The sequence below is a fragment of the Dendropsophus ebraccatus genome, chromosome 5 (genome assembly GCF_027789765.1).
Source record: "Dendropsophus ebraccatus isolate aDenEbr1 chromosome 5, aDenEbr1.pat, whole genome shotgun sequence".
Lineage (NCBI taxonomy): Eukaryota > Metazoa > Chordata > Amphibia > Anura > Hylidae > Dendropsophus > Dendropsophus ebraccatus.
The window spans coordinates 4,878,920-4,903,707 of NC_091458.1; the positions used below are offsets into that span (position 1 = coordinate 4,878,920).

At 46.8% G+C, this 24,788-nt stretch overlaps 1 protein-coding gene across 1 annotated transcript; it reads right to left on the reverse strand.

The window, feature by feature from the left end:
* Window positions 1–11,380: 11,380 nt before the first annotated feature.
* On the reverse strand, window positions 11,381–24,035 carry RRM1 (ribonucleotide reductase catalytic subunit M1). Its single transcript, XM_069971897.1, has 19 exons — window positions 23,832–24,035; window positions 21,459–21,547; window positions 19,959–20,136; window positions 18,784–18,884; window positions 18,136–18,195; window positions 18,012–18,051; window positions 17,554–17,716; window positions 16,653–16,794; window positions 15,862–15,945; window positions 15,350–15,511; window positions 15,092–15,171; window positions 14,809–15,010; window positions 14,426–14,575; window positions 14,110–14,331; window positions 13,959–14,035; window positions 13,039–13,174; window positions 12,754–12,849; window positions 11,916–12,104; window positions 11,381–11,805 (listed from the first exon to the last, which is right to left on the reverse strand). The coding sequence occupies exons 1-19, from the start codon at window positions 23,848–23,850 to the stop codon at window positions 11,608–11,610; spliced, it is 2,388 nt and encodes a 795-aa protein (XP_069827998.1). The 5' UTR covers window positions 23,851–24,035; the 3' UTR covers window positions 11,381–11,607.
* Window positions 24,036–24,788: the final 753 nt, after the last annotated feature.

Genomic DNA, 24,788 nt, shown 5'->3' on the forward strand with positions numbered 1-24,788 from the left:
TGGAAAAGTTATGAAATGGGTAGAAAGCTGCTAACACAAGGCTGACAGGTGGTCACAGTTCTGTCAGGACACAACACCCAGAACAGGTCACAGTACATGCAGACAACTCAAGCAAGCCTTATAACGGACCTTTTAGCAAATTTGTTATATGAAAAATACGCTTAAGAGCAAGGGGTTGTTTTTTTTGGATATGGGCTTGTTTTAATGCAATGAAGCACACTCACCTCCCTAGCTCCAGCGTGGAAAGAGTCCCTGTTCGGCAGCTTCTGAGTGCTAAAGCCGTGATGTTGCAGAACTTTTCAGACAATCAGCAGCCCCAGCACCCCGAAGCAGCCGAACCAGGTGACGGAGCGGCAGAACGCCCATTGCGGCTGCGGTGCTGGAGCTACGGAACTAAGTTTGCTTTAGTATGTTAAAAGAGCCCATCCCCAGCCATACACCGAAAAAAACTCCTTGCCCATAATACACCTCTTCAAGCTGAATTTTATGCACAATTTCATGACCTCCTTAACACTGCTAGATTTTACAATAATCCTTAAATCTAGCAATTTCCATTCTCACCACTGGGAGTAAAACTGAGCTGAGACTTCCAGTCTATTGTCAGAGAGGAGGCTGCTGTAGAGTGGTTTGTACAGCATTGCAGCGACATGCAGCACCAGTAGATAGATAGCATCAGTAAGACAATAGCAGACCTTTTTGAAGGTCACAGAGCTAGCTCCGTAATGTGTTACATTCATCTCAAGGGGATTGACTATTGTCACCTATGTCCATGAGGCTCGCTGTAGAGCATGTCACTAAATTAAAGGGAACCTGTCACCCCCCGTGCCGGGGTGACAGGTTCCCGACCCCCCGTTAGAGACCCCTATACTTACCTCATCGCGCCGGGTCCCGCTTCTGAAGATGGTCGGGTCACGGAGATCTCAGCCGCTGCAGCCCGGCGCGCGCGCTGACAGATGAGTCCAACGCTCATAGAGAATGACGGAGCGCTGGACTCTCCTGTCATTCTCTATGGGTGTTGGACTCATCTCTCAGCGCGCGCACCGGGCTGCAGCGGCTGAGATCTCCGGGACCCGACCATCTTCAGAAGCGGGACCCGGCGCGATGAGGTAAGTATAGGGGTCTCTAACGTGGGGTCGGGAACCTGTCACCCCGGCACGGGGGGGTGACAGGTTCCCTTTAAGAACGGCCAAGGTAAGATGGCCGCCCCAACAATAATGTACAAAAAGTGAAATAAAAAAAAATGTAACAAAACAAACAGATTAGAATAAAAGAACAAGTTTCAGTATCCGACTCCAATCAGTAAAGAAAATTTAGGTGACATTCCTAAACAGATAGGTAAATATTTTCTAGGTAAATATTTTCTAGTGAAGGCGAAAATTTTGCACCCAGTGATGCTCCTTGCACCTATAAACAAAATTCCCTGTCAAACACAAAACGAGTGTTATACCTACTAAGTCCAGTGTGAACAAGTGTCATACCTATTAATAGTAGCGTGAATTAGCACTATAAAGCTTACACGGGGCAATGAGGAGAGCAAGCGAGCACCAAACTGTCAGGTCAGGGGGAACAGCCTACGGGAGGCAGTGTTAGTCTGCTGCCGCCGCCCCTATTGCCAGGATAGATGGGAGCAGATCGCTGCTATGTTCTACGTTGAAAGACAGTAAAAGACATAAATCTCCCGACATCAAGCATGTCGGCTGATCATTATCTTCTATTACATGAAACTATTATTGGCCGTAATGGCCGATTTGGGTCAAATACAGCCGATAACTGCTTTGTGTAATAGGGCCTTAAAATTAAAAGTGTTATGCATATTGAGCCCACACTAAGATTATAGGCGACGTACACATTACGTCCAGTATGAAGGGTTTTAAACCTACTAAGCCCAGTGCCACACCCATTACGTCCAATGTGAATTGGCATTCTACCCACTGAACTCAGTGTGAATATGGGTATAGACTATTCAGGTTTTTAACAGGTTTGTGATTCGGGGAGAGGTTAGAAGGCACATGACCCCATTCCGCATATTTTTAAACAAGTCTTGCTATCTTAATGCTTATACCATGACTAAAGGGCCTGCGAGCCTGAAACACATTAGTCACGTGAAAATTATTATGTTAATTTGTTTTCCCTGAGACCCATTGGCATCACAACATATGGGGTATTATCGCCCCTGCGAGCCCCTGGGACGAAGGAATTTTAATGAAATAAATAAGCAAAGCTTTAATCCCCTCCTCCAGGAAGTATAATAAGCCCCACCTTCCCCACACACCTCAGTCAAATTATAACGAATACAATAATACAGGGCGGGTGCCTTGTGATGCCAATGGGTCTCAGGGAAAACAAATTAACATAATAATTTTCACTTCCCTATCGTCCCATTGGCATCACAACATATGGGGAACTAGCAAGTATCCTCATTGGGTGGGTCATTAATTACGGCAGCAGAAAGTACGGATTTAGCAAATACCGTTCTAGATGAACATAGAGACTGTAACCTATAATGGTTGACAAAGGTGGAAACTGAAGACCAGGTTGCCGCCTGACATATGTCCTCAATGGGCACCGATGTGCGCTCTGCCCAACTAGAGGCTACAGCTCTGGTTGAATGAGCTCTAGTGAACTCAGGTGGAGACATTCCAGCTGAAGTATAACAGAGGCCTATACAATCGCATATCCAACGCGATATTGTAGGTTTTGAGGCCTTTTTACCTCTGTTTCTACCAGCAAACAAAATGAAAAATTTTTCCTCTTTACGAAAAGTATCAACTCTATTCAGGTATAACCTGATAGATCTGGAAACGTCCAACAGTGAGAGATCCAGGACTTCTTCGGATGAAGATGCAGGAGAGAAAACCGGAAGGACCACCGACTGGTTAATGTTGGCGTGAGATGCCACCTTCGGAAGAAAACCTGGAAGGAACTTCAAGATGAACTTATCCTGAGAAAACATTATGTAAGGGGGCGCAGAACCCAAAGCCTGTAGCTCCCCTACCCTTTTGGCAGAAGTAATCGCCAAGAGAAAGGCAACTTTAAATGAAAGGAACTTGAAGTCCGTTTCTACCAATGGCTCGAACGGCGGAAGACATAGACGTCTTAACACTAGGGATAGATCCCAGGTATCTACCTGTCTCATCAGACTAGGCCTTAGCCTAGTCACAGCCTTAACAAAGTTTTTTATCTCGAGGATCTGAAAGAGACGGCAGTTCAGGTGAGCCGATAAGGCTGCGATCTGTACCTTAATGGATCCGGGTTTCAACCCCTTATCGAACCCCTCCTGCAGGAACTCTAGCAACTGTGGAGTAGATGGTTTTATAGGGTCGATCTCCTTGGTAGAACACCAGTTCTGAAAAATCTTCCAGATTCGGAGGTAGGATTTATTCGTAGCACTACTACGTGCATGAGAAAGAGTATGCAAAACTTTCTCAGAGAACCCGGTACTTAGTATGGTCCCTCCAGCCTCCAAGCTGTTAGGCTGAGGCTGGCTAGGTCCTTGCACAGATGATGTCCCTGGGATGTCAGATCTGGCTGTAGAGGGAGTTTCCAGAATTCTCCCTTGCTCATGTTCATGAGTAGCGTGAACCATGACCTCTTCGGCCAGAATGGGGTCACAATTATAATTGTCGCCTGATCCAATCGAATCTTCGCTAGAACTCGTGGGATCATGGCGATGGGTGGATAGATGTAAGCCAGCCGAAATGTCCATGGTATGGTCATCGCATCGACTATTGTCGGGTTGTCCGCTGCATATAGGGAGCAAAATCTCGTCAGTTTGGCATTGCTTGCTGATGCCATAAGATCGATTTGGGGAAGTCCCCATCTGCGTGTTATCTGAGTGAACACTCTCCTCGAGAGAGACCACTCCCCTGGGACCGTAAGTCCTCGACTTAGTCGATCCGCCAGAGTATTGTGTATCCCTCTGATGTGTATTGCAGATAGCCTGGACACCCTGGTCTCTGCCCAGATAAAAATCTTCTCCACCTCTTTGAGGAGTAAGGGGGATCTGGTACCTCCCTGCTTGTTCAGGTAAGCAACGCAGGCAACGTTGTCTGTCCTGATCCTTACAGACTTGTGCAATATTATTGGTGAAAAATGAAGAAGAGCAAGATAAATTGCTCTCAGTTCTCTTACATTGGAGGGAAGCATGGATTCTAGGGGACTCCAAAGTCCCGATATTGTTCTGTCCAACAGGTGGGCTCCCCATCCTGTGCCTGAAGCGTCCGTCGTTATGGTGACCCAGTGTGGCTCTGAAATCAAAACTCCATGTTTGACCTGCCTCCACCACATCAGGGATTCTCTTGTTCGTGTGGACAAGGTATGAACTGTGTCCAGATCCTCCAGTCTCCGGCTCCAAACGGCTAGGACCTCTGTTTGTAGGAATCTCATGTGCCACAGTGCCCAAGGCACTGCATCGGCTGCTGAAGCGAGGAGTCCTAGGAATCTCATAAGGGTTCTTATGGAGACCTGGCGAGGAGGAACAAGAAATTGAGCACCTGCCTGGATTCGTTCGACTCTGGGGGTTGATAAGAATAGTCTCATTTGTGCAGAATCTATCAGAAATCCCAAGAACACCTTGGTTCTGGATGGAACTAGATCTGATTTGTCTAGGTTGATAAGCCAACCCAACTGCTGAAGTATGTCCTGGACATAATTCAACTGCTGATTCAGAAGATTCTGAGTCTGAGCCATAATCAACCAGTCGTCGAGGTATGGGATGATCTTTATCCCTTCCAGACGAAATAGGACCATCATGGCTGACACTATCTTTGTAAATATGTAGGGAGCAGAAGTTATCCCGAATGGGAGAACTCTGAATTGATAGTGTCTTACCTGGCGCTTGAGATGGATGGCAATCCTCTGATACTTTCTGTGCGCTCTTAGAATAGGAACATGGAGATAGGCGTCTTGGAGATCCACTGATGCCATGAAATCCCCCTCTTGGAGGATTGCTCTCACCGACTTTATGTTTTCCATGCGGAATTTTCTTTTTACTATGAATCTGTTTAGAAACCGCAAGTCTATAATAGGTCTCCACCTTCCTGATGGCTTGGGTACGAGAAATACCGGCGAGTACACGCCTTGACCAATTTCCAATGGGGGAACGTCTTCCAGCGCCTGTATGGACAAAAGGTGAAGAATCTCCTCCTCCAGAACTATCTGTTTTTCTGGTCTTAGTTTTCGAGAGATTAGAAACCTTGGAGGAGGAAGGAGAGAAAAATGAAGGACATAACCATTGCGGATAAGGTTTACTATCCACAGATCCTTTATTAACCTCTCCCATGCCGGGAGAAACAAACTTAGACGCCCCCCTACCGGGATACTTCTGGCGTCAGAAGTCGGGTTTTTTATTGTCCTTATTAGGCTGCTTGCCTGGTCCTCTCCTAGAATAATTCTTCCCTCTTCCTCTGTACTGGTATCTAGTCCTTCCACGCTGAGGAGATTTGGCTCTCCGAAAGGACTCCCGAGTTTTATAGGATAGAGGAAGAGACTTCCCTTTTTTGTCTGACATCTCCTCCATCAGTTTGTCCAGCTCTGTGCCAAATAGCCTCCCCGGTTGGAATTCCATGTTGCACAACTGAAACTTGGAATTTGCATCACCAAACCAGGGTCTTAGCCATAATGCTCTTCTACCAGCAGTAGATAGAGCCATTGACTTAGAGGCTAGTCTTGTCCCTTGCGATGCTGCATCGCAGAGAAAGTCTATGGCCATGTTTACTTCCTTGAAGGAGCGAAGGATCTTATCCCTGCTTACCCCCGATTCCAAGTTTTCTTGGATCTTAGCCAGCCAACGCCTGAGGCTTCTAGAAACCTCGAATGAGGATATGGAAACTGCCCCTTGGGCAGTGGCCGCAGTGTAAGATCTTTTAAAGGCCACCTCGACCCTTCTATCCATAGGGTCCTTTAAGTTAGAGCCATCCTCCGCAGGTAAAACCGTGCGTTTAGATAACTTGGCAATGGCTGTATCGACCTTGGGAGGTTCTAACCATTCCTTACATTGGTCCTCCTTGAGGACATATAAGGTTTTGAACCTCTTACTAAGAACCGGGGCTTTCTCCGGTTTTTTCCACTCCGTTTGTAACATGGTCATAGATGTCTCTCCGACATGAAAAGCCCTAGGCTTTCCCCTGGAGGACTGACCTTCCTCTAATTCTTCAGGATGGATCTCTGCCTGCACCGCCTTCCTTAGCTTATAGATTCTATCGGTGGTGAAGTATCCTTTGAACAGCTCTTTCTCATCTTCCGATGTGGAAGATGACTCAGACGAGGAGGAGGACTTGTCCTGTTGGCTTTTAGACAGAACCGACCCCTAGGGTAGAATAATATATATCAGATTCACTGAGAGGCACCATTTCTCAGCCAGAAAATATATACTCACAGGCTGAGAAGTGGAAGGAGATATGCTACGCTTACTCCTCTTCTTGGAAGTATGCTGGACTATTTGACTAGCAGCCAAAGACTTTTGTACATAATCCTTAACCCACACAACAACGTCCTGGACGTCGGGTTCATCATTGGACCTAGGTTTAGGTCTGCAAGACTCACAGCGAACTGTAATACATATATATATATATATCAACATCCTTTTTCTCTCAAGAAAAAAATGGAATAATCTTATCTGAATAGATGATCTTCATACGGTATTCATATCCGTCCGGCAACGGAGTCTCACAATCTGCACAAGCAAAATGCTTTCTTTTTGAAGACTTTTTACTAGATGGAGTAGTATCCATTTCCGACATCTAGGAAGAGCAAATACATGTTTCAATAGACCTAGTCTAATGAACAAACACAGTAGACAGCAATTCCAAATTATGCCACTAGGTGGCAGCAGAGTACTTACTTTTAGTATAGCAGGTAGCTTTACCAAGTAGCAGGAAAGATACAGTGGTGGATACTGTGCGCTCTAACAAGCAGGAAACAGCACCCCAGATCTAACCGAGATCAGACCTGTTCAGACGGGACACTGTCCCCATATATACCTACAGCTCTGCGGTGGAACGCACGCACCGCGAGCTGCCCCGGAACCGGAAGTGACGCAGCGCCGACGCGCGCTGACACGCACGCGTCATGCGTTCCACAGTCCGGCCGAACCGGAAATGACGTGACGCCGCTATGGAACGCACTATGCGTTCCACAGTAAAACCAGCAGAAATAAGCATACCGGACTCCTGATGAGCTGGATACGCCATCCTGCTGTAATACCGGCCTGACGCGGGATCCTGCGGTGACACCCGGACATCCTGGCAACTCCGCAGGTATCTTTAAAGAAAGAAATAGGGAGGAGGGAGAGAGTCCCCTAGGGCTTTCAGGAAACGAAGAAAAAAAGACTGAGGTGTGTGGGGAAGGTGGGGCTTATTATACTTCCTGGAGGAGGGGATTAAAGCTTTGCTTATTTATTTCATTAAAATTCCTTCGTCCCAGGGGCTCGCAGGGGCGATAATACCCCATATGTTGTGATGCCAATGGGACGATAGGGAAGTTAGTATGTGTGTGTTTATATACACTAAAGACCTATATATTGGACTACACCAAGTGGCTAGATATCTATCTATTTTTCGTGTTCAAGCTGGACTGTTCATGCCAGAGAGCGATCCAAGCACAGCTTAATGGTTCCCAGTTGTAGTGGTGAGCGACTGACTTTTTTTCACTATCGCCAGGGGTGTTGTCATAGGGCTAAGAGAGAAATTTAGGCAACACATTCTCGTTAAATAACAATATTGTACCTAATTGCACAATAAATTTTTAAGTTTTGGACCCACCATCTGATGTTGGTCTACCTAGACTTTTGGTATATTGGCCATCTATTTTTGGATTCTTGGCCCCCAGCATGCATCACAGACACCAGTGCTACCTTGGATCTCTTGGTGCTATTTCACTCCATTTTTCTGGCTATGCCACAAGTTTTGGTTGGTGGAGGTCTCACTGCCAAGACCCCCCCACTGATCAGGAAAATGAGCAGCGTGCGCCGCACTTGCCGCCTAGATGGAGATCACAGCAAACCAGGGAGTGAAATATGTTACCACACCTTTGGCTGTTCAGGCATAATGGAAATTGTAGTTTTGAAGCAGCTAGAAGGCTTAAGTATCCCCATCTCTGGTCTACAGGAAACTACCAGTATGACGAACATATCATAAGTGAAACCTCTATTAATTAAACCGTCAGGCAAGGGTGAGACCCTGTTCTGGGGCTGTGGGTCCTGGCAGAGGCGCATCGTGCATCCCCAAGCAGGGAAGTATCACCAAGACAGATGCCTGAACTTCTACAATCTTCTTCAAAGCGCAAAATAATACCAACAGGTAGGAAGGCATAGATGCCCCCCTCCAGCTTATAGTCAAATCGTCCATTAAGCCTGGGGTATCCCTCCTTTGGGCTTAACAAAAGATACCTAATTTTTCTGTTGGCTCTAGAAGCCACCTCACCTCCTGGTGACCAACCTGAGGGCTCCACTCTGCTTGACTCACAGGGTATTGACTGCTCTGTAAGACATTTAAATGTCCATTCCATTAGGAGGCAGCAATCCTCTATAAGCAGTAGGACTTGTTTCCCTTTATTGTTGAGATAGGAGACTGTCCAAGTTGTCCAATGCAACAAAAATGCAATGTTCTAGAAGGTGGGAGAAATGATACAAAGCCTAACAAAGTGCCCTCAACTTCCTCAGGCTGGAAGTGCACAAAGCCACTAATCTGGAACACTTCTGTTTAACCCAAAGGTTCCCCTACGTGATGTAGGCATCAATGGTGGGAATAATTTGGCTGGTAATAAGGAGACTTCAGACACCCTGGCAGAACATAGTCACCATTTCAGATCCTTCCTTGCAGCTGAAGATACTGATTAAGAGGAGAATATAAGGAAGAATATGCCTTTGGATGGGGTCTGCAGTGGCATTGGTCCAAGGGACTGCCTCAGAGGACACAATCATCTGCCCCAACACTCTTTACTGTGCGGACAGTTGGCAACAGGAAAGCAGCATCTTCATATCAGCAAAGAGTAGAGAATTCCTTCCTTCAGTAAAGAAGATTTTCATGAGAGCCAGGAACTTGTGGGTAAAAGATCAGATGGTTTATCATAGAATCACACCTCTCAAAGACTGTGATGGTAAGATGGATGTATTTTGCATATTTACATTTTTGGAGCATCAGTGGAGACTCTTGAGTACTTCATTGGAATTTTTTCACTGATCTCCTTGAGCTCAGTGATTGCTGTGTTTTGTTGGTTAAGCTGGATGTAAGCAAGTAAAACCTCCTTGCATTCTGCTTGGATCAACCATTCTAAGAAGTGTACCACAACCACCCCATGATGCCAGAGAAACGTTGCCAAGACATCAACCACTCTCGTGAACATTCTGGGTGTTAAGATGCCAAAGAGAAGCAACATAAATTAACAAAGAAGTACTCACGTACAGAGCTTGGCCAACAGAATAGCCATCTTTAGAGGCAGAGATGCAGAATGGCTATAACTAGTCTTTCTGAAAGATCACTATCCACTAGCAAATTTACAGTACAAAGCAATCAATTCACTTTGTTAGCTCGGCAATCTGCTTATCAGATGGCTGCATTAAATGTCTGTACAACTCTGCCCAGATGCCTGGAAAAGCTGGACCTAGTCCTGGTTGTAGTTTTCCAGGACTGGAACCATCTTTTCCAAGCACCCAGAGTGGAACGGAGCCGCATGGACTTCAAAAGCAGCCGGCTGATCAGCACAAATTCGCTCATCTCTACTAACCACCACTGGCCTGAAAATACTGTGTAACAGAACCCCTGACTTCATTAAATTATGCACAGTACCAAAGAATCAGATCTGGAATGGAGTCTGAAATAGGGATATTCTGGCTCAAGGACTGTAACAGCTGATATCACAAGGTGCAATCTTTGTTTCCTGAGAAACCCTTTTTGGTATCAGCAGGAGGTCCAGGCCAGAACCCACAATCATCCTACTGAGCTCTAGCTCCTCTTCTGTAGGCTGGAGCTCATCTACACTTTCATCAAAAATCAATTAAAAAAAAAAAAAAAAAAAGCCAGAAGTAAATGCTGTGCTGACTGTACCAACAGGGGCAACACAAGGAGTGTTAAAAAAAATAAATAAAGTGGCGACCAGGAGCTAACAGGTAATAACAGCAGCAAGCACTCCACACCCTGGGAAGAACCAGATAGGGCGCACTCTGGAATAGGTTTCTGCCAGTAGAATGCTACAGAACAAGCATACCCAAAGTGGTTACACATAGAGAAGCTATGTGACCCTAACCAGGAGGAATGTAGCACACATAATGGCAGCTATTTCCTGCTGCACAGAGCCCAAAAAAAGTTTCTTCTATGTGTGTCTCTGGAGTTATTTACGGATCTCTAAATCAGTCTAAATTAATTGCACTGCTAAATTGGTATGTTCTGCCTGGCGGGTTGATTTCTCTATTAATCCAATTTTCCCTGTGGTGCCGTAGAATAAATGAGACAAAGAATATACCCATGGTATACCAGGGGAAGTGCATTCTTTACAGTGGAGTCTAAGAAATTTAAACAAAAAAGGGGACATATTGTTCCCTGCAGAGAATGACTCATATCTAGCAGGGTCCCATCGCTGAATGGCTGAACAGGCCGTCTGAAGCCGCATTATAGACAAGGAAGCGCCTGAAGACCAAAGCAGCTGATGCAGGACCCAGCACTGGAATGGACCCAGCTTTCATCTAATCCCTAACTGTGTGTGTAATAGCGCTAGCTCCTCAGCATCGGCCAGTGTAATAGAGCCTTAAGAAGTAGGGTCTTTCCATTATTCCTAAATGAGCATGGGCAATTGTCTCAGCTACAGTAGCTAAGGACCTATCCAGACCACAATCACTGCTCATTCATGATAACCAGTCAGTAAAATTTCCAGCAATCAGCCATAGAACGAGACTTTGCTTTTATCGGCTGATTAAATCTTTTGTTCGGATGTTTAATGATCAGCCGTACATTTCCCAGCAAATGGGATGTGCTGGCCATAATAAAGTTATTGTAAAGTAACTGGTGCCCTTATCCACAGCAACCCGGAAGCACAGGAGCAAACCTGTCATCTGTGTGTGTCATCCCATTAAAGAGATGAGAGGACACATGATCCCAGTGACAAAGATAGGGGCCAGGAGGAAGAAGTGTGTTGGAATGGACTCCCTTTAACTCCTTTGTGCACACAGAGGGGGTGAAACCGGCAGAAATATCTACAAAATGGCCCAGATCAGGTAATTACTTGCTTTGAGCAATATATTGAGCTATGGGTGGGCTATTTCATGCTGCAAAAAAGGTATTGGGAGGAAAACCCCTTTATCTGTGAACCGCCAGTACTGCACATAATTGTAGATTACACATATGACCCATTACCTGGTCATGTTGGAGAATCGCACAATAAGTGAAGAAACACTCTCAGACCCTTTGTAGAAAAAAAGATTAATTCAATGATTTCTAGTGCATGAGAATGACAGAATGAAGACCTTTCTTGACCACCGGGGACTGATCAGAACCACAAGGCCCAACCTGATAGACAGCTGACTATGTGCATGTAGGATATGGCTTTACAGGGACTGTTGTGTCACAAGCAGCCAAAAGTCTGAGTTTGTTGTAGGAGCAGGAGCTGCGCTCTCCTCTATGATCCACACATGAGACAATCATCACGGTTTTCTAGGGAACACACCATGGCCGCTTTATTGCGTTCCTTCTCTTCCATTTTTTCTTCTTCTTTTATGTTGTTTCCTTTATCTTTAAGCTTTTCCTTGTTTAGTGTGAACTTGATGGGGTTGGCTGCCGGCCGCGTTCTCAGGTAGTACATGCCAGTCTTCAATCCCTATGAAGAAAGATGGAGTGAGAAAAGGCCAAGTTAAACAATTTGCATCAGCCACAGACTATGGTCAGAAAGCCGACCTCCCATCTACACATCACCCTGTACACACGTACCTGCTTCCAGCCATAGAAGTGCATGCTGGTCAGCTTGCCATAGTTGGGCTCTGCTACATGAATGTTCAAAGACTGACTCTGGTCAATGAAGGCTCCTCTGTCGGCTGCCATCTTGATGACAGTCTTCTGAGAAATTTCCCACACCGTCTTGTAGAGTGCTTTCAAGTCATCAGGGATCTCGGCGATGCTCTGAACAGACATTTCACAGATTAAATCAGTGATGGTGAACCTTGGCACTCCAGCTGCTGTAAAACTACAATTCCCACCATGCCTGGACAACAAATATATGACTTTGGCTGCACAGGTATAATGGGAATTGTAGATTTGCAACAGCTGGAGGGCCAAAGGTTTGCCATCTCTGAATTAAATGTAATCTGCCGAGTAGCAGCACCAAATACTGCAGATGTATACAAGACAATGACGCAGGGGGGTATACCAGCCTAAACAGCAGCTGAAAGGGTCTGATTATAAAGAGAAGACTAACGAAGGTGTGCATGGCAGATACTGTCAGGCCACATCTATGCACTTACAGATGGGATCCTAGAAGACAGGTGGATACCCCACCTCCAACGCAGGAGCAAACGCTTCACAATCACACTGCATCCTATAGTGCTGGAGAAAGCAGCCATTGTCCTTGCAGCCATTTACAGAACAAACGTGCAATAGGTTTCCTAGAGTTAAGCCTACCCCCTCTATATAACCACAAGCTATTAAGGGGTCCTTGGAGGTTTATCCCTGCTCTGCAGTCTTTATAGCTGCCACCCCATACCCAAACAGTAAGCAATCCATCAAGGCTGGGAGGGGGGGGGCGCATGAGCAGCAGAGAACCTGGGATTACCTGAATAGATCCATTACAGGCAATAATCTGATTCTTCATCTCTTCGTTCCATAGTCCTCTTTCTGTGAGATCCTTCAGCAAGTGCGGGTTCACAATCTAGGAGAGAGACAACGCACAGAACAATGACACAAAGATGATTTCAGCTACAATACTACTCTTACAATGACATTTTAACTGAAGGTTGGAAACAAAAATCCTGTCTAAATTTTTATTTTTTTTTATTTTTTAGATTAAAACCTTTTTATCCTTCTATAAGCAGTGCTCAATACAGACTAAAAGGTGTACCTGGAACTCTCCCGACAAGACTCTGCGTGTGTAGATGTTACTGGTGTAGGGTTCAATGGACTCATTGTTTCCCAGAATCTGTGCGGTGGAAGCTGTAGGCATCGGAGCCAAGAGTAGGCTGTTCCTCACGCCATACCTGTGAGGGGAGGATAGTTACGGCATGCCAGTCAGAAATCTCAATAGCTACATACATCAAGACAATGGGCTGGTAAACCACAGAGTCTGGATGTTCTCTGTAGATGTGGAACTGCAGGCATGTAATCAGGAGAGGAATCATGCAGGGAATGGTCAGTAATACAGCAGGACACTGATGCTTTAACCTCTTGGTGCTGCAGGTAGTTTGGGCCTTAGAGAAGTCTGGGGTTGCCCCCCCCCCCTTGAATAATACAAGGCATGTTGGGGAGGGTATGTTTTTTTGTTTCATTTCAGTTTTAACACTAGTGTACATTAACCAGGGACCTTCTGATCACTATTACAATACACTGCAGTACTACTGTATACATCAGCATTATGCTGCCTCTGGCATGAACGTGTAGAGGCATATCCATAGCAGGCCTGGGGGTCTTCAGAAGGTCACCAGGATTGCCCTGGATACCGAGCAGGAGCCAGACCTTGACCCTGCACTTCTAATCAGACTAGTAAGGCTTGTCAGGGTACTGGAACCAGTCACATGCCACGGTCATGATTTGACAGAGGCATGTAACTGGTTAAACTACCCAAAGCAGAGGATTCTTCGCTCTGGGTAGTTACAGCAGGAGATTAGCAGTCATCCTGACAGCTGACCTCACACAATGTCAGTGCAGGGATGCGGCACTGAATTATTTTAATCCAGTTGTAAAAAGCCATAAGGGGTTAAATACATTATTGTTCTTACAAATGATTATAAAGGAACAGATTGCAGTAGATTGTATTGGACTCACTTTGCGATCTTCTCTTTTAGTTTGTGCCAGTCCCACAGGTCGGTAGGGGTCACATTCCACATATCATGTTGCAGGATCTGTGCGGAGAAAGCCAAATTTAGCCTCGCCCTGGAGTAAAGCTAAGCCGCGAGCTGAAGGAATCATTCCTTACCCCTTTACTAACTGGAGAGCCCTCGTAGGTGTCATAGGGGCCCAGCTCTTTGGCGAGTTCACAGCTGGCCTCCAGAGCAGCGTAGTAAATGGTCTCAAAGATCTGCTTGTTCAGTAACTGAGCTTCTGGGCTCTCAAAGGGATATCTCATCAGGATGAAGGCGTCCGCCAGGCCCTGCACTCCTATGCCAATGGGCCGGTGCCTCTTGTTTGAGTATTCAGCCTGGAACACCACAGACAACGACATCTCAGCATGCTGTATACAATGCTATACACTATGAAATGGGGTCCATGTACCGGGATGACTAAAGGCTTACCTCAGGGACTGGGTAGAAGTTGATATCAATTATTTTGTTCAGGTTCCTGACTATGACTTGAGTAACTTTTGACAGCTTGTCAAAGTCATAGGTTCCCTTAGGAGTCACATACATGTTCAGTGCGAGGGACGCCAAGTTACATACGGCAACCTACAAAGGATGATACATACAGAATGTAACCTCCGGATACATATACAGTGCCACCATTTCTATATCCTATTACAGCTGTATATTTCCTTGCACACAGACTGATAGACAACCCTCTTACCCCACCACCTTCTCTAACACCTCATATAAAACAACAAGATCCAAGAAGCTGCTACAACAGAACGGCAAAACCTCCAGCTAATGAAGACAAAGGGGTCTGGTCGGTGGCGGCTCACCTCTTTGTCACTTGTGTACTCCACCACCTCTGTACACAGGTTACTGCATTTAATGGTGCCAAGATTCTGCTGGTTACTCTTGCGGTTACAGGAATCCTTGTAGAGCATGTACGGCGTGCCGGTCTCTGTCTGAGATTCGATAACGGCGTACCACAGCTGTTGGGCTTTCACTACTTTACGGGCCCGACCCTCTTTTTCATACCTGCAACACAGTAAACATGAGATGAGTAATAATCCACCTATAATGCTAAGACTAAGAACGTTTCTGCCGGTCAGGTCCCACCTTTCATAGAGCTCTTCAAACTTCTCTCCCCAAACCTCCTCAAGACCTGGACACTCATGAGGACACATCAGGGACCAGTCCTACAGAGACACAAGACTATTAATGACTACCCAGCAGTCTATAGCCATACACATCACTGGCTCTGCTCAGGCACCTAAGGCTCCTTTCTCACTGTGTTACGGAGTGCGCCATATGCTATACATATACCCAACATAGACATATGTCTAACTTGTACAGTTCACCTCCAAACTTCTCTACCTGATTAGATTCCACTCGTTTCATGAAAAGATCTGGGATCCACAGAGCAAAGAAGAGATCTCTGGCCCTCTGCTCCTCCTTTCCTGTATTCTTCTTCAGGTCCAGGAACTCAAATACATCATAGTGCCATGGCTCCAGGTAGATGGCGAATGCACCCGGCCTCTAAAAAACAGCCCACAAGTACAGTCATATGATTTATGAATTAAGGCCAGCTGTATTAGTGAGCCACAAATGTCCCATAGAGACCGGTCAAAGCTCTGTCTTCATTATACCAGGGCAATATAAAAAATAGGAGCTGATCTGTGATGGTACGTGTGTCCCAATGTGGATTTTCTGCAGATTTTACAATCTGCAATGAAATCGGTAACTTCTGCAGCGAGCCCACATCAAAACCTGCATGCGAGACTGGGGGGTTGTGCTGCGCTTTTAAAACTATGCTGCAAAATCATGTGCCATGCAAGTCCAACCTGAAAATGAAAGGCTAAGAAAAATAGAAAAATATAGGCACACACCTTGTTTCCTCCTTGATCTACATAGCGAGCGGTGTTGTTATAAACACGTAACATGGGAACCAGGCCATTGGAATTACCATTTGTCTATATAAAAACAAAGAACAGGTTGATTAAATAGAACAGGTACAAATACTGCTACAAAAAATGGTGGACAGTATCAGGCATAAATTATCAGGAAAGACTGAAGGATTTGAATCTGTATTCTAGAGGAAAGGAGGAACATGATGGAAACCTTTATATATGTTACAGGACTAAATAAGGGTTAGGAGGGAAGCGTTTTTAGAAAAAAAATGTAACTTAAGAACAAGAGGAGACAGCGAGAGGTTACTGGGGAAAAGATCAGAAGCAGAGTGAGAAAATATTATTTTACTGAAAGAGTAGTAGATGCTTGGAGGAAACTTCCAGAAGATGTGGTTGGTTAATGTACAATAACAGAATTTAAACCTGCCTGGTATATACATAAATCTATCTTAAGACAACAAGGGAGAAAATACAAAAATGGCAACTAGATTGAGCGGGGGGGGGTTTGAAGAAAGAGGATGTATCTGCTGACAATCTATGAAAGGGGAAAAAAAATTCTCACTGTGAAAATCATGGCTGAACTGCATGTGCTTGGCTGCCCAAGGCATGCTGAGGTAATCACAGGATGGTGAATGAGGCTGTGCAAAGTGTAACTACAGCGGTCACAATACTGGCCCACAACTGCCTGCCAACGCATCAGCACACACTCCAGGATGCCTGCTAGTGTATCGGAGCGGACAGTATGGAGGTCGCCGGCAGAGTGTACTCACCCCAGCAATGTAACTTCCAGTGGCCCTGATACAGCTGACAGCCACACCAATCCCTCCAGCAGATTTGGAAATCAGAGCACATTGCTTCAGAGTGTCATAGATGCCTTCAATGCTGTCATCTTTCATACAGAGCAGGAAACAGCTAGAGCAAGATGGAAAGTACTGAATAAGACAACAGCCAAACAGAATTATTAAAGTGGACCGAGATCTATCCTATCTAGAAATGCTCAGGGTATACAGGCAGACATCAGTAAGGGCTTATTCACAGAGGTGTCCATATACTTCTAAAGAGCCAAAAAGATCCCAGCAGAGAGAACAGCAGAAAAGTGACACTTGGCTGCAATACCCTGTCAGGATCGTGCACCAGGGAACTCTGCATCAGAAACATATGCAGTTCTTTACTAGAGATGAGCGAACCGGGTTCGGGTCCGAGTCCATCTGAACCCGATTGTTCGATATTTGATTAGCGGGGGCTGCTGAACTTGGATAAAGCTCTAAGGTTGACTGGAAAACATGGATACAGCCAATGACTATATCCATGATTTCCACATAGCCTTAGGGCTTTATCCAACTTCAGCAGCCACCGCTAATCAAATGCCAAAAGTTTGGGTTCAGATCGACTCGAGCTGCTCCAGGTTCCCTCATCTCTATTCTTTACTGTATATCCTGTGGATTAATAGGCTATTAAATACCAACAAATTCTTAACATTCACTGAATAAGTGTATATTGCTGTAATACACACAAGTGAACACTAGAGGTCTCCACAACACAGCATTACCCACAAATACAATACAGTACAAAAACATGGCACCGATGTTCGATGTTTCCAAGTCTTTACTTTCAGTCTACAAAACACATCAGGTTATGTCAGCCGCTTCCGTCTGTATTGTAAGGGCATACCTGGAGAGCTGGGGTCGGTTAGTACCGGCGTTGAAAAGAGTGGGAGAGGCGTGTGTGAACCATTTTTCGGAGAGCAGGTCATAGGTTTCTATAGCTGCGTCAATGTCATTTTTATGAATTCCTACAGAAACCCTCATGAGCATGTGCTGGGGACGTTCTGCCACTGTGGGAAGAGACAACATGTAAGGACAACGTAATACAATCCTATCTACATTACCCATAAGACACCAGTTCATCTATCGACAGGAAATGAAAGCCCTGCAGTGCTCTAACCTGAATGCTTTACCATAGGGAAAATAGTGACTGCTGTGTAGTACAGAGGAAGCCTGTGGCCTGTGCTGTGATTCTGCACTCTGGCCTATGGTAATGCATTGTCTTTATTCTGGATTAATGAGGGAGATCTGGTATTACCGCCCGCACCGGTACAATATGAGGAATCCTACACATATGGGATTTACCTTTTCCATTAATTTTCAGTAAATAGGAGCGTTCCAGAGTCTGAAAGAGAAGCAGCAGAGTGAGTGGAGAAGACAGCGACATCAGGTACATCACACAGGGCCGGAGCGCGCACTCAGTCCTTACCTTAAACCCAAAGAAGTTATAGGAGAAGTCTCTGTCATAGATGATGGAGGAGTTAAGACGCTGAGGAAGACAAAAGACATGATAAGTGTCTAGAGACTCAGGACAGTCCCCATCACCCAGTAAGAGGGCTCCTCTAATGCCTTAGGACGAAAGTCAGACTTAATCAGGGGGTTCTGGCAAGCCCAGCCATATACTACAGTACGGGTCCAGAAAGCCCAATAAGGGTAGGTTGGTTCACACTGCGTTTTTGCAATCTGTTTTTTTTTTATCTGTTTTTTGCAAAAAACAGGTGAAAAAAAAAAAAACATGCATTAGTGTGCATCCATTTTGATCCGTTTTTCCATTGACTTCCGTTGTAAAAAAGATCAAAATTGATCCTTTTTTTTAAACGGACACAAGTAGTGTCAGCTACGTTTGTGTCCGTCAAAAAAAAAAAAAAAAAAAAGGATCCGTTTTGATCCTTTTTTTTTACAATGGAAGTCAATGGAAAAACGGATGCACACACATGCATCCGTTTTTTGCACAAAAAACGAATTGCAAAAACGCAGTGTGAACCCAGCCTTAGGATATCACCTACATATATAATGTATACAAGAGCATCCTATAGCTATCATACAGAACTGCAATGTGGGATTACAGAGCACTTACATCTTTATTGGCCAATACAATGTCCAACGTCTCCTTAGAAACCATAGGCGAGTGCTTTCCATTCAAGGGGTTTACATAGTTGTACAGATCTTCCATCACCTCTATAAAACAAACACTTTCCATAAGAAAAAACAACAGGCAAGTCAAGACAAGTCTGCACCATTGGGACAACCAGAAGCCCTGTTATAAAGCATGGACACGGGTGCCTCCAGCTCTGAGTGACAGCGCGCTGCTGGAATGAGCCTGCCATGTCCTGGAGTAGCCCGCACCACACAGATATGGCTGCAGCTTCATGTGCAGAGTGATTCTGAGGCACTGGCGTATATTAAAGCAAATGTACCATTAGTACATTGCGTTTTTTTCTCTAAATCGGCTCAAGGATGCCGGTGGCGCGGTCCTTTTCTGAACCACCACCTACTTCCTGCACTCAGCACCAGCCCGCCCCAAAGCACTGGGGCCCGCCAACCCCCAGCGTGACAATTCCTCTTAGGGAATGTGCACACTACAGAACCCTGCCTGCCGTGCGCATCTCCGCTGCTCCCATAGACTTGATTCTATGGTTTGCCAGATTCCACCGTCCGTCCCAAGAATGAGCGGGTTTATTCTTCAGGCGGACAATGGAATCTGGCAAACCATAGAATGAAGCCTAAGGGAGCAGCAGAGATGCGCACGGCAGCCATCAGGTGCAAGCTGAGGAATCTGCAGCGGGTGACCCACTGGGACTCCATAGTGTGCACATTCCCTTAGACTCAATGGAGCCATGTGACAGAGGGTAAGGGGATATCTCCACACTGGGGGAGCGGTGGGCCAGTGCTCAGGAAAAGATTGGCACCGGGGCGCATTTCATAAAAGGACCACCACAGCGCCAATCAATTAACAAAGAAAAATAAAACAATTTGCTTTCCCTACCGCCTGGCGGCACTGGGGACTCATTGTGCAGTGTCAGAAATCACTGCCCCTAAATCCTTCTCTTCTGAAGTCCTCACTAAATATACTGTCGATACATTGGGATGAGTAAATAAGAACGGACACCGTCAGATTTGTCCACAGCAATCAATCATAGCTCGCGCATTAGTAAAACAAACACAGAGCAGTGATTGGTTCCTATGGGAAGGTGCGGCCGATTCCCGATTCCTCCATTGATCTGACATCTATCACATGACTTCTCTGCTCACCACTGAAGATTTTCTTGGTTTCCTTATGCAGGTTAGAGACTGCGATGCGAGCCGCCAGGATGGCATAGTCTGGGTGTTTTGTGGTCAGGGTGGCGGCGGTTTCTGCTGCCAGGGTATCCAGCTCCACCGTGGTGACACCGCTGTACAGCCCCTGGATCACCTTCATTGTGATCTGAGCCTGAAGAGAGACAATGGTGTGAGCGGGATGTAAAGGGTTACTCTAATATACAGCAAGGACATGCTATTACTATGTGACTGGTGGGGCTCCAGCCTCTAAGAACACCACCATTACCAAACACTGCTTAAACCCTGCACAGCAGCACAGAGAACCGCAGCACAACTCTATGCATATTGCAGTAATGGGCGATACTGCAGTCCCTCTATTCCCAGGTCAGACCCCTCCTCACTATAGCCATGTGATACCCTAGTGATAGGACACTATGTACAGCAGGGATGTCAAACTCAGGCCCTCCAGCTGTTGCAAAACTACAAGTCCCATCATGCCTGGACAGCCAAAGCTAAAGTTTTGGCTGTCCAGGCATGATGCGAATTGTAGTTTTAAAACAGCTGGAGGGCCTGAGTTTGACACCTCTGATGTACAGGTATACTGCAGTAGGGAGCTGTGCAGCCCCTCCTCACTATAGCCATGTGATAGCCTAGTGATAGGACACTATGTACAGGTATACTGCAGTAGGGAGCTGTGCAGCCCCTCCTCACTATAGCCATGTGATAGCCTAGTGATAGGACACTATGTACAGGTATACTGCAGTAGGGAGCTGTGCAGCCCCTCCTCACTATAGCCATGTGATAGCCTAGTGATAGGACACTATGTACAGGTATACTGCAGTAGGGAGCTGTGCAGCCCCTCCTCACTATAGCCATGTGATAGCCTAGTGATAGGACACTATGTACAGGTATACTGCAGTAGGGAGCTGTGCAGCCCCTCCTCACTATAGCCATGTGATAGCCTAGTGATAGGACACTATGTACAGGTATACTGCAGTAGGGAGCTGTGCAGCCCCTCTATTCCCAGGTCAGACCCCTCCTCACTATAGCCATGTGATACCCTAGTGATAGGACGCTATGTACAGGTATACTGCAGTAGGGAGCTGTGCAGCCCCTCTATTCCCAGGTCAGGCCCCTCCTCACTATAGCCATGTGATAACCTAGTGATCGGACGCTATGTACAGGTATACTGCAGTAGGGAGCTGTGCAGCCCCTCCTCACTATAGCCATGTGATAGCCTAGTGATAGGACACTATGTACAGGTATACTGCAGTAGGGAGCTGTGCAGCCCCTCTATTCCCAGGTCAGACCCCTCCTCACTATAGCCATGTGATACCCTAGTGATGTGACTATGTACAGGTATACCCCCAGTCACACACTGCAGTAGTGAGTATGAAAGCTGAGGCCCCCGATGGTAACAGGATAAATCTGCGTTTGCACACCGAGCCCCTACGCAGTGTGTGAACATGACCTGACCAGGAGAACCGCACTCACCGGATCCACAAAGTCTCCGTTGAGTCCATAGCACAGCTTCTGGATCCGGGATGTGATCTTATCGAACATGACATGCTCCTGACGTCCATCTGCAGAGAAATAATGTAAATCCATGAGCAGCAATCAGGGAAGTTGGCACCAGGCGGCCCGGGGCAATGGTCAGACCTCAAAGCCGCAGGGTGAACACTAACTGGACAGTGTGAGATGAGGGGCCAATGCAGGGGTGTACATGGGGCGGGGAGGACTATACCCGACCAGGACATAGAATATAGGTGCAAGGATAGAAGACGACTACAGGAGGCGGCCATGACACCGCAGAGCGAGAGTCACATGACTGGCGTCAAACATCGGAAGTCTCTAGACTATAGTGATATTCGGGGGGGCTGGGCATATAAGGGATATTTTGATATTCAGGCGTATGAGGGACACCGATATTGGGGAGGGGGCAGGCGTATGAGGGACACCGATATTGGGGAGGGGGCAGGCGTATGAGGGACACCGATATTGGGGAGGGGGCAGGCGTATGAGGGACACCGATATTGGGGAGGGGGCAGGCGTATGAGGGACACCGATATTGGGGAGGGGGCAGGCGTATGAGGGACACCGATATTGGGGAGGGGGCAGGCGTATGAGGGACACCGATATTGGGGAGGGGGCAGGCGTATGAGGGACACCGATATTGGGGAGGGGGCAGGCGTATGAGGGACACCGATATTGGGGAGGGGGCAGGCGTATGAGGGACACCGATATTGGGGAGGGGGCAGGCGTATGAGGGACACCGATATTGGGGAGGGGGCAGGCGTATGAGGGACACCGATATTGGGGAGGGGGCAGGCGTATGAGGGACACCGATATTGGGGAGGGGGCAGGCGTATGAGGGACACCGATATTGGGGAGGGGGCAGGCGTATGAGGGACACCGATATTGGGGAGGGGGCAGGCGTATGAGGGACACCGATATTGGGGAGGGGGCAGGCGTATGAGGGACACCGATATTGGGGAGGGGGCAGGCGTATGAGGGACACCGATATTGGGGGGGCAGGCGTATGAGGGATATACCGATATTGGGGGGGCAGGCGTATGAGGGAGATACCGATATTGGGGGGGGCAGGCGTATGAGGGATACCGATATTGGGGGGGGGCAGGCGTATGAGGGATACCGATATTGGGGGGGGGGGCAGGCGTATGAGGGATACCGATATTGGGGGGGGGGCAGGCGTATGAGGGATACCGATATTGGGGGGGGGGCAGGCGTATGAGGGATACCGATATTGGGGGGGGGCAGGCGTATGAGGGATACCGATATTGGGGGGGGGCAGGCGTATGAGGGATACCGATATTGGGGGGGCAGGCGTATGAGGGATACCGATATTGGGGGGGGCAGGCGTATGAGGGATACCGATATTGGGGGGGGGCATGCGTATGAGGGATACCGATATTGGGGGGGGGCATGCGTATGAGGGATATACTGATATTGGGGGCAGGCGTATGAGGGATATACTGATATATAGGGGTTTGAGGGGATGGCATATGATGGCTATACTGATATGCAGGGGGATGAGGGGATTAACTGATATTTTGGGGGGGCGGGCATATGAGGGGATTTACTGATATTCAGGGGGATGAGGAGATATACTGATATCTGGGGGTGTATGAGGGGTGTTGTGAGGTAATATGGCAGATGGCTGTCTATGAGGTAATCTACAGACAGGGGTGAGATAGTATCGGGGTGCTCAGGCTTCTCTGAGGTAATATACAGTTAGGCAGATGTGTGTGAGGAGCTATGAGGTAATATGGGGGTGCTCAGGCTTCTCTGAGGTAACAGGCAGGTGTATGGGGGAGCTATGAGGTAATATGGGGGTGCTCAGGCTTCTCTGAGGTAACAGGCAGGTGTATGGGGGAGCTATGAGGTAATATAGGGGTGCTCAGGCTTCTCTGAGGTAACAGGCAGGTGTATGGGGGAGCTATGAGGTAATATGGGGGTACCCAGGCTTCTCTGAGGTAACAGGCAGGTGTATGGGGGAGCTATGAGGTAATATGGGGGTGCTCAGGCTTCTCTGAGGTAACAGGCAGGTGTATGGGGGAGCTATGAGGTAATATAGGGGTGCTCAGGCTTCTCTGAGGTAACAGGCAGGTGTATGGGGGAGCTATGAGGTAATATGGGGGTGCTCAGGCTTCTCTGAGGTAACAGGCAGGTGTATGGGGGAGCTATGAGGTAATATCGGGGTGCTCAGGCTTCTCTGAGGTAACAGGCAGGTGTATGGGGGAGCTATGAGGTAATATGGGGGTGCTCAGGCTTCTCTGAGGTAACAGGCAGGTGTATGGGGGAGCTATGAGGTAATATGGGGGTGCCCAGGCTTCTCTGGGCTCTCACCTCTCTTGATGACGTGCATTTTGTCTCAGATCAGGAGATTTTTCTTCTCACAGGTCCTTCTCCTCCACTCAAGTAAAATGAGCGCGAATTGGAAACAAATAGTCCCGCCAAAGCCGGCAACGTGACGTCACGGGCTAAGCGAGCAATGGGCGTGATCTGACAGCCGTTCCCGGCCCCGCCTCTCTTTCTGGCGGGAAGCTGTCAGTCAGTAAGGCGGCTCGCGCTTTACGGCGGCGGCGCATGCGCAGATATTCCCGGCACTTTACGACCTCAGCGCGCGGAGACCTGGGGAAGGCTCGGCGTCTGCGCGCCCCGCCATGTTGGGGGAGGCGAGTCACGTGATGTAAGGGGGCAGATAGGCGCAATGTGTATGGGACATGCGGTAATTTAAAGTAGGGAGCGAAACTGAATGTAAAAATAGTGATATGACGTCATATTGTGAAGGTATGTGGTAGAAATCTAATGGGGACTGTGTGTAGTGAGGTATAGGCTCCTCCTCTGAGGGTCACACTATGTGTAGGTGTGTGTAATATCCCACTAATACTGCAGTAATATCCCACTAATACTCCAGTAATATCCCACTAATACTCCAGTAATATCCCACTAATACTCCAGTAATATACCAGTAATACTCCAGTAATATCCCACTAATACTCCAGTAATATACCAGTAATACTCCAGTAATATCCCACTAATACTCCAGTAATATATCAGTAATACTCCAGTAATATACCAGTAATACACCACTAATACTCCAGTAATATATCAGTAATACTCCAGTAATATATCAGTAATACTCCAGTAATATCCCACTAATACTCCAGTAATACCACACTAATACTTCAGTAATATACCAGTAATACTCCAGTAATACCACACTAATACTTCAGTAATATACCAGTAATACTCCAGTAATACCACACTAATACTTCAGTAATATCCCAGTAATACTCCAGT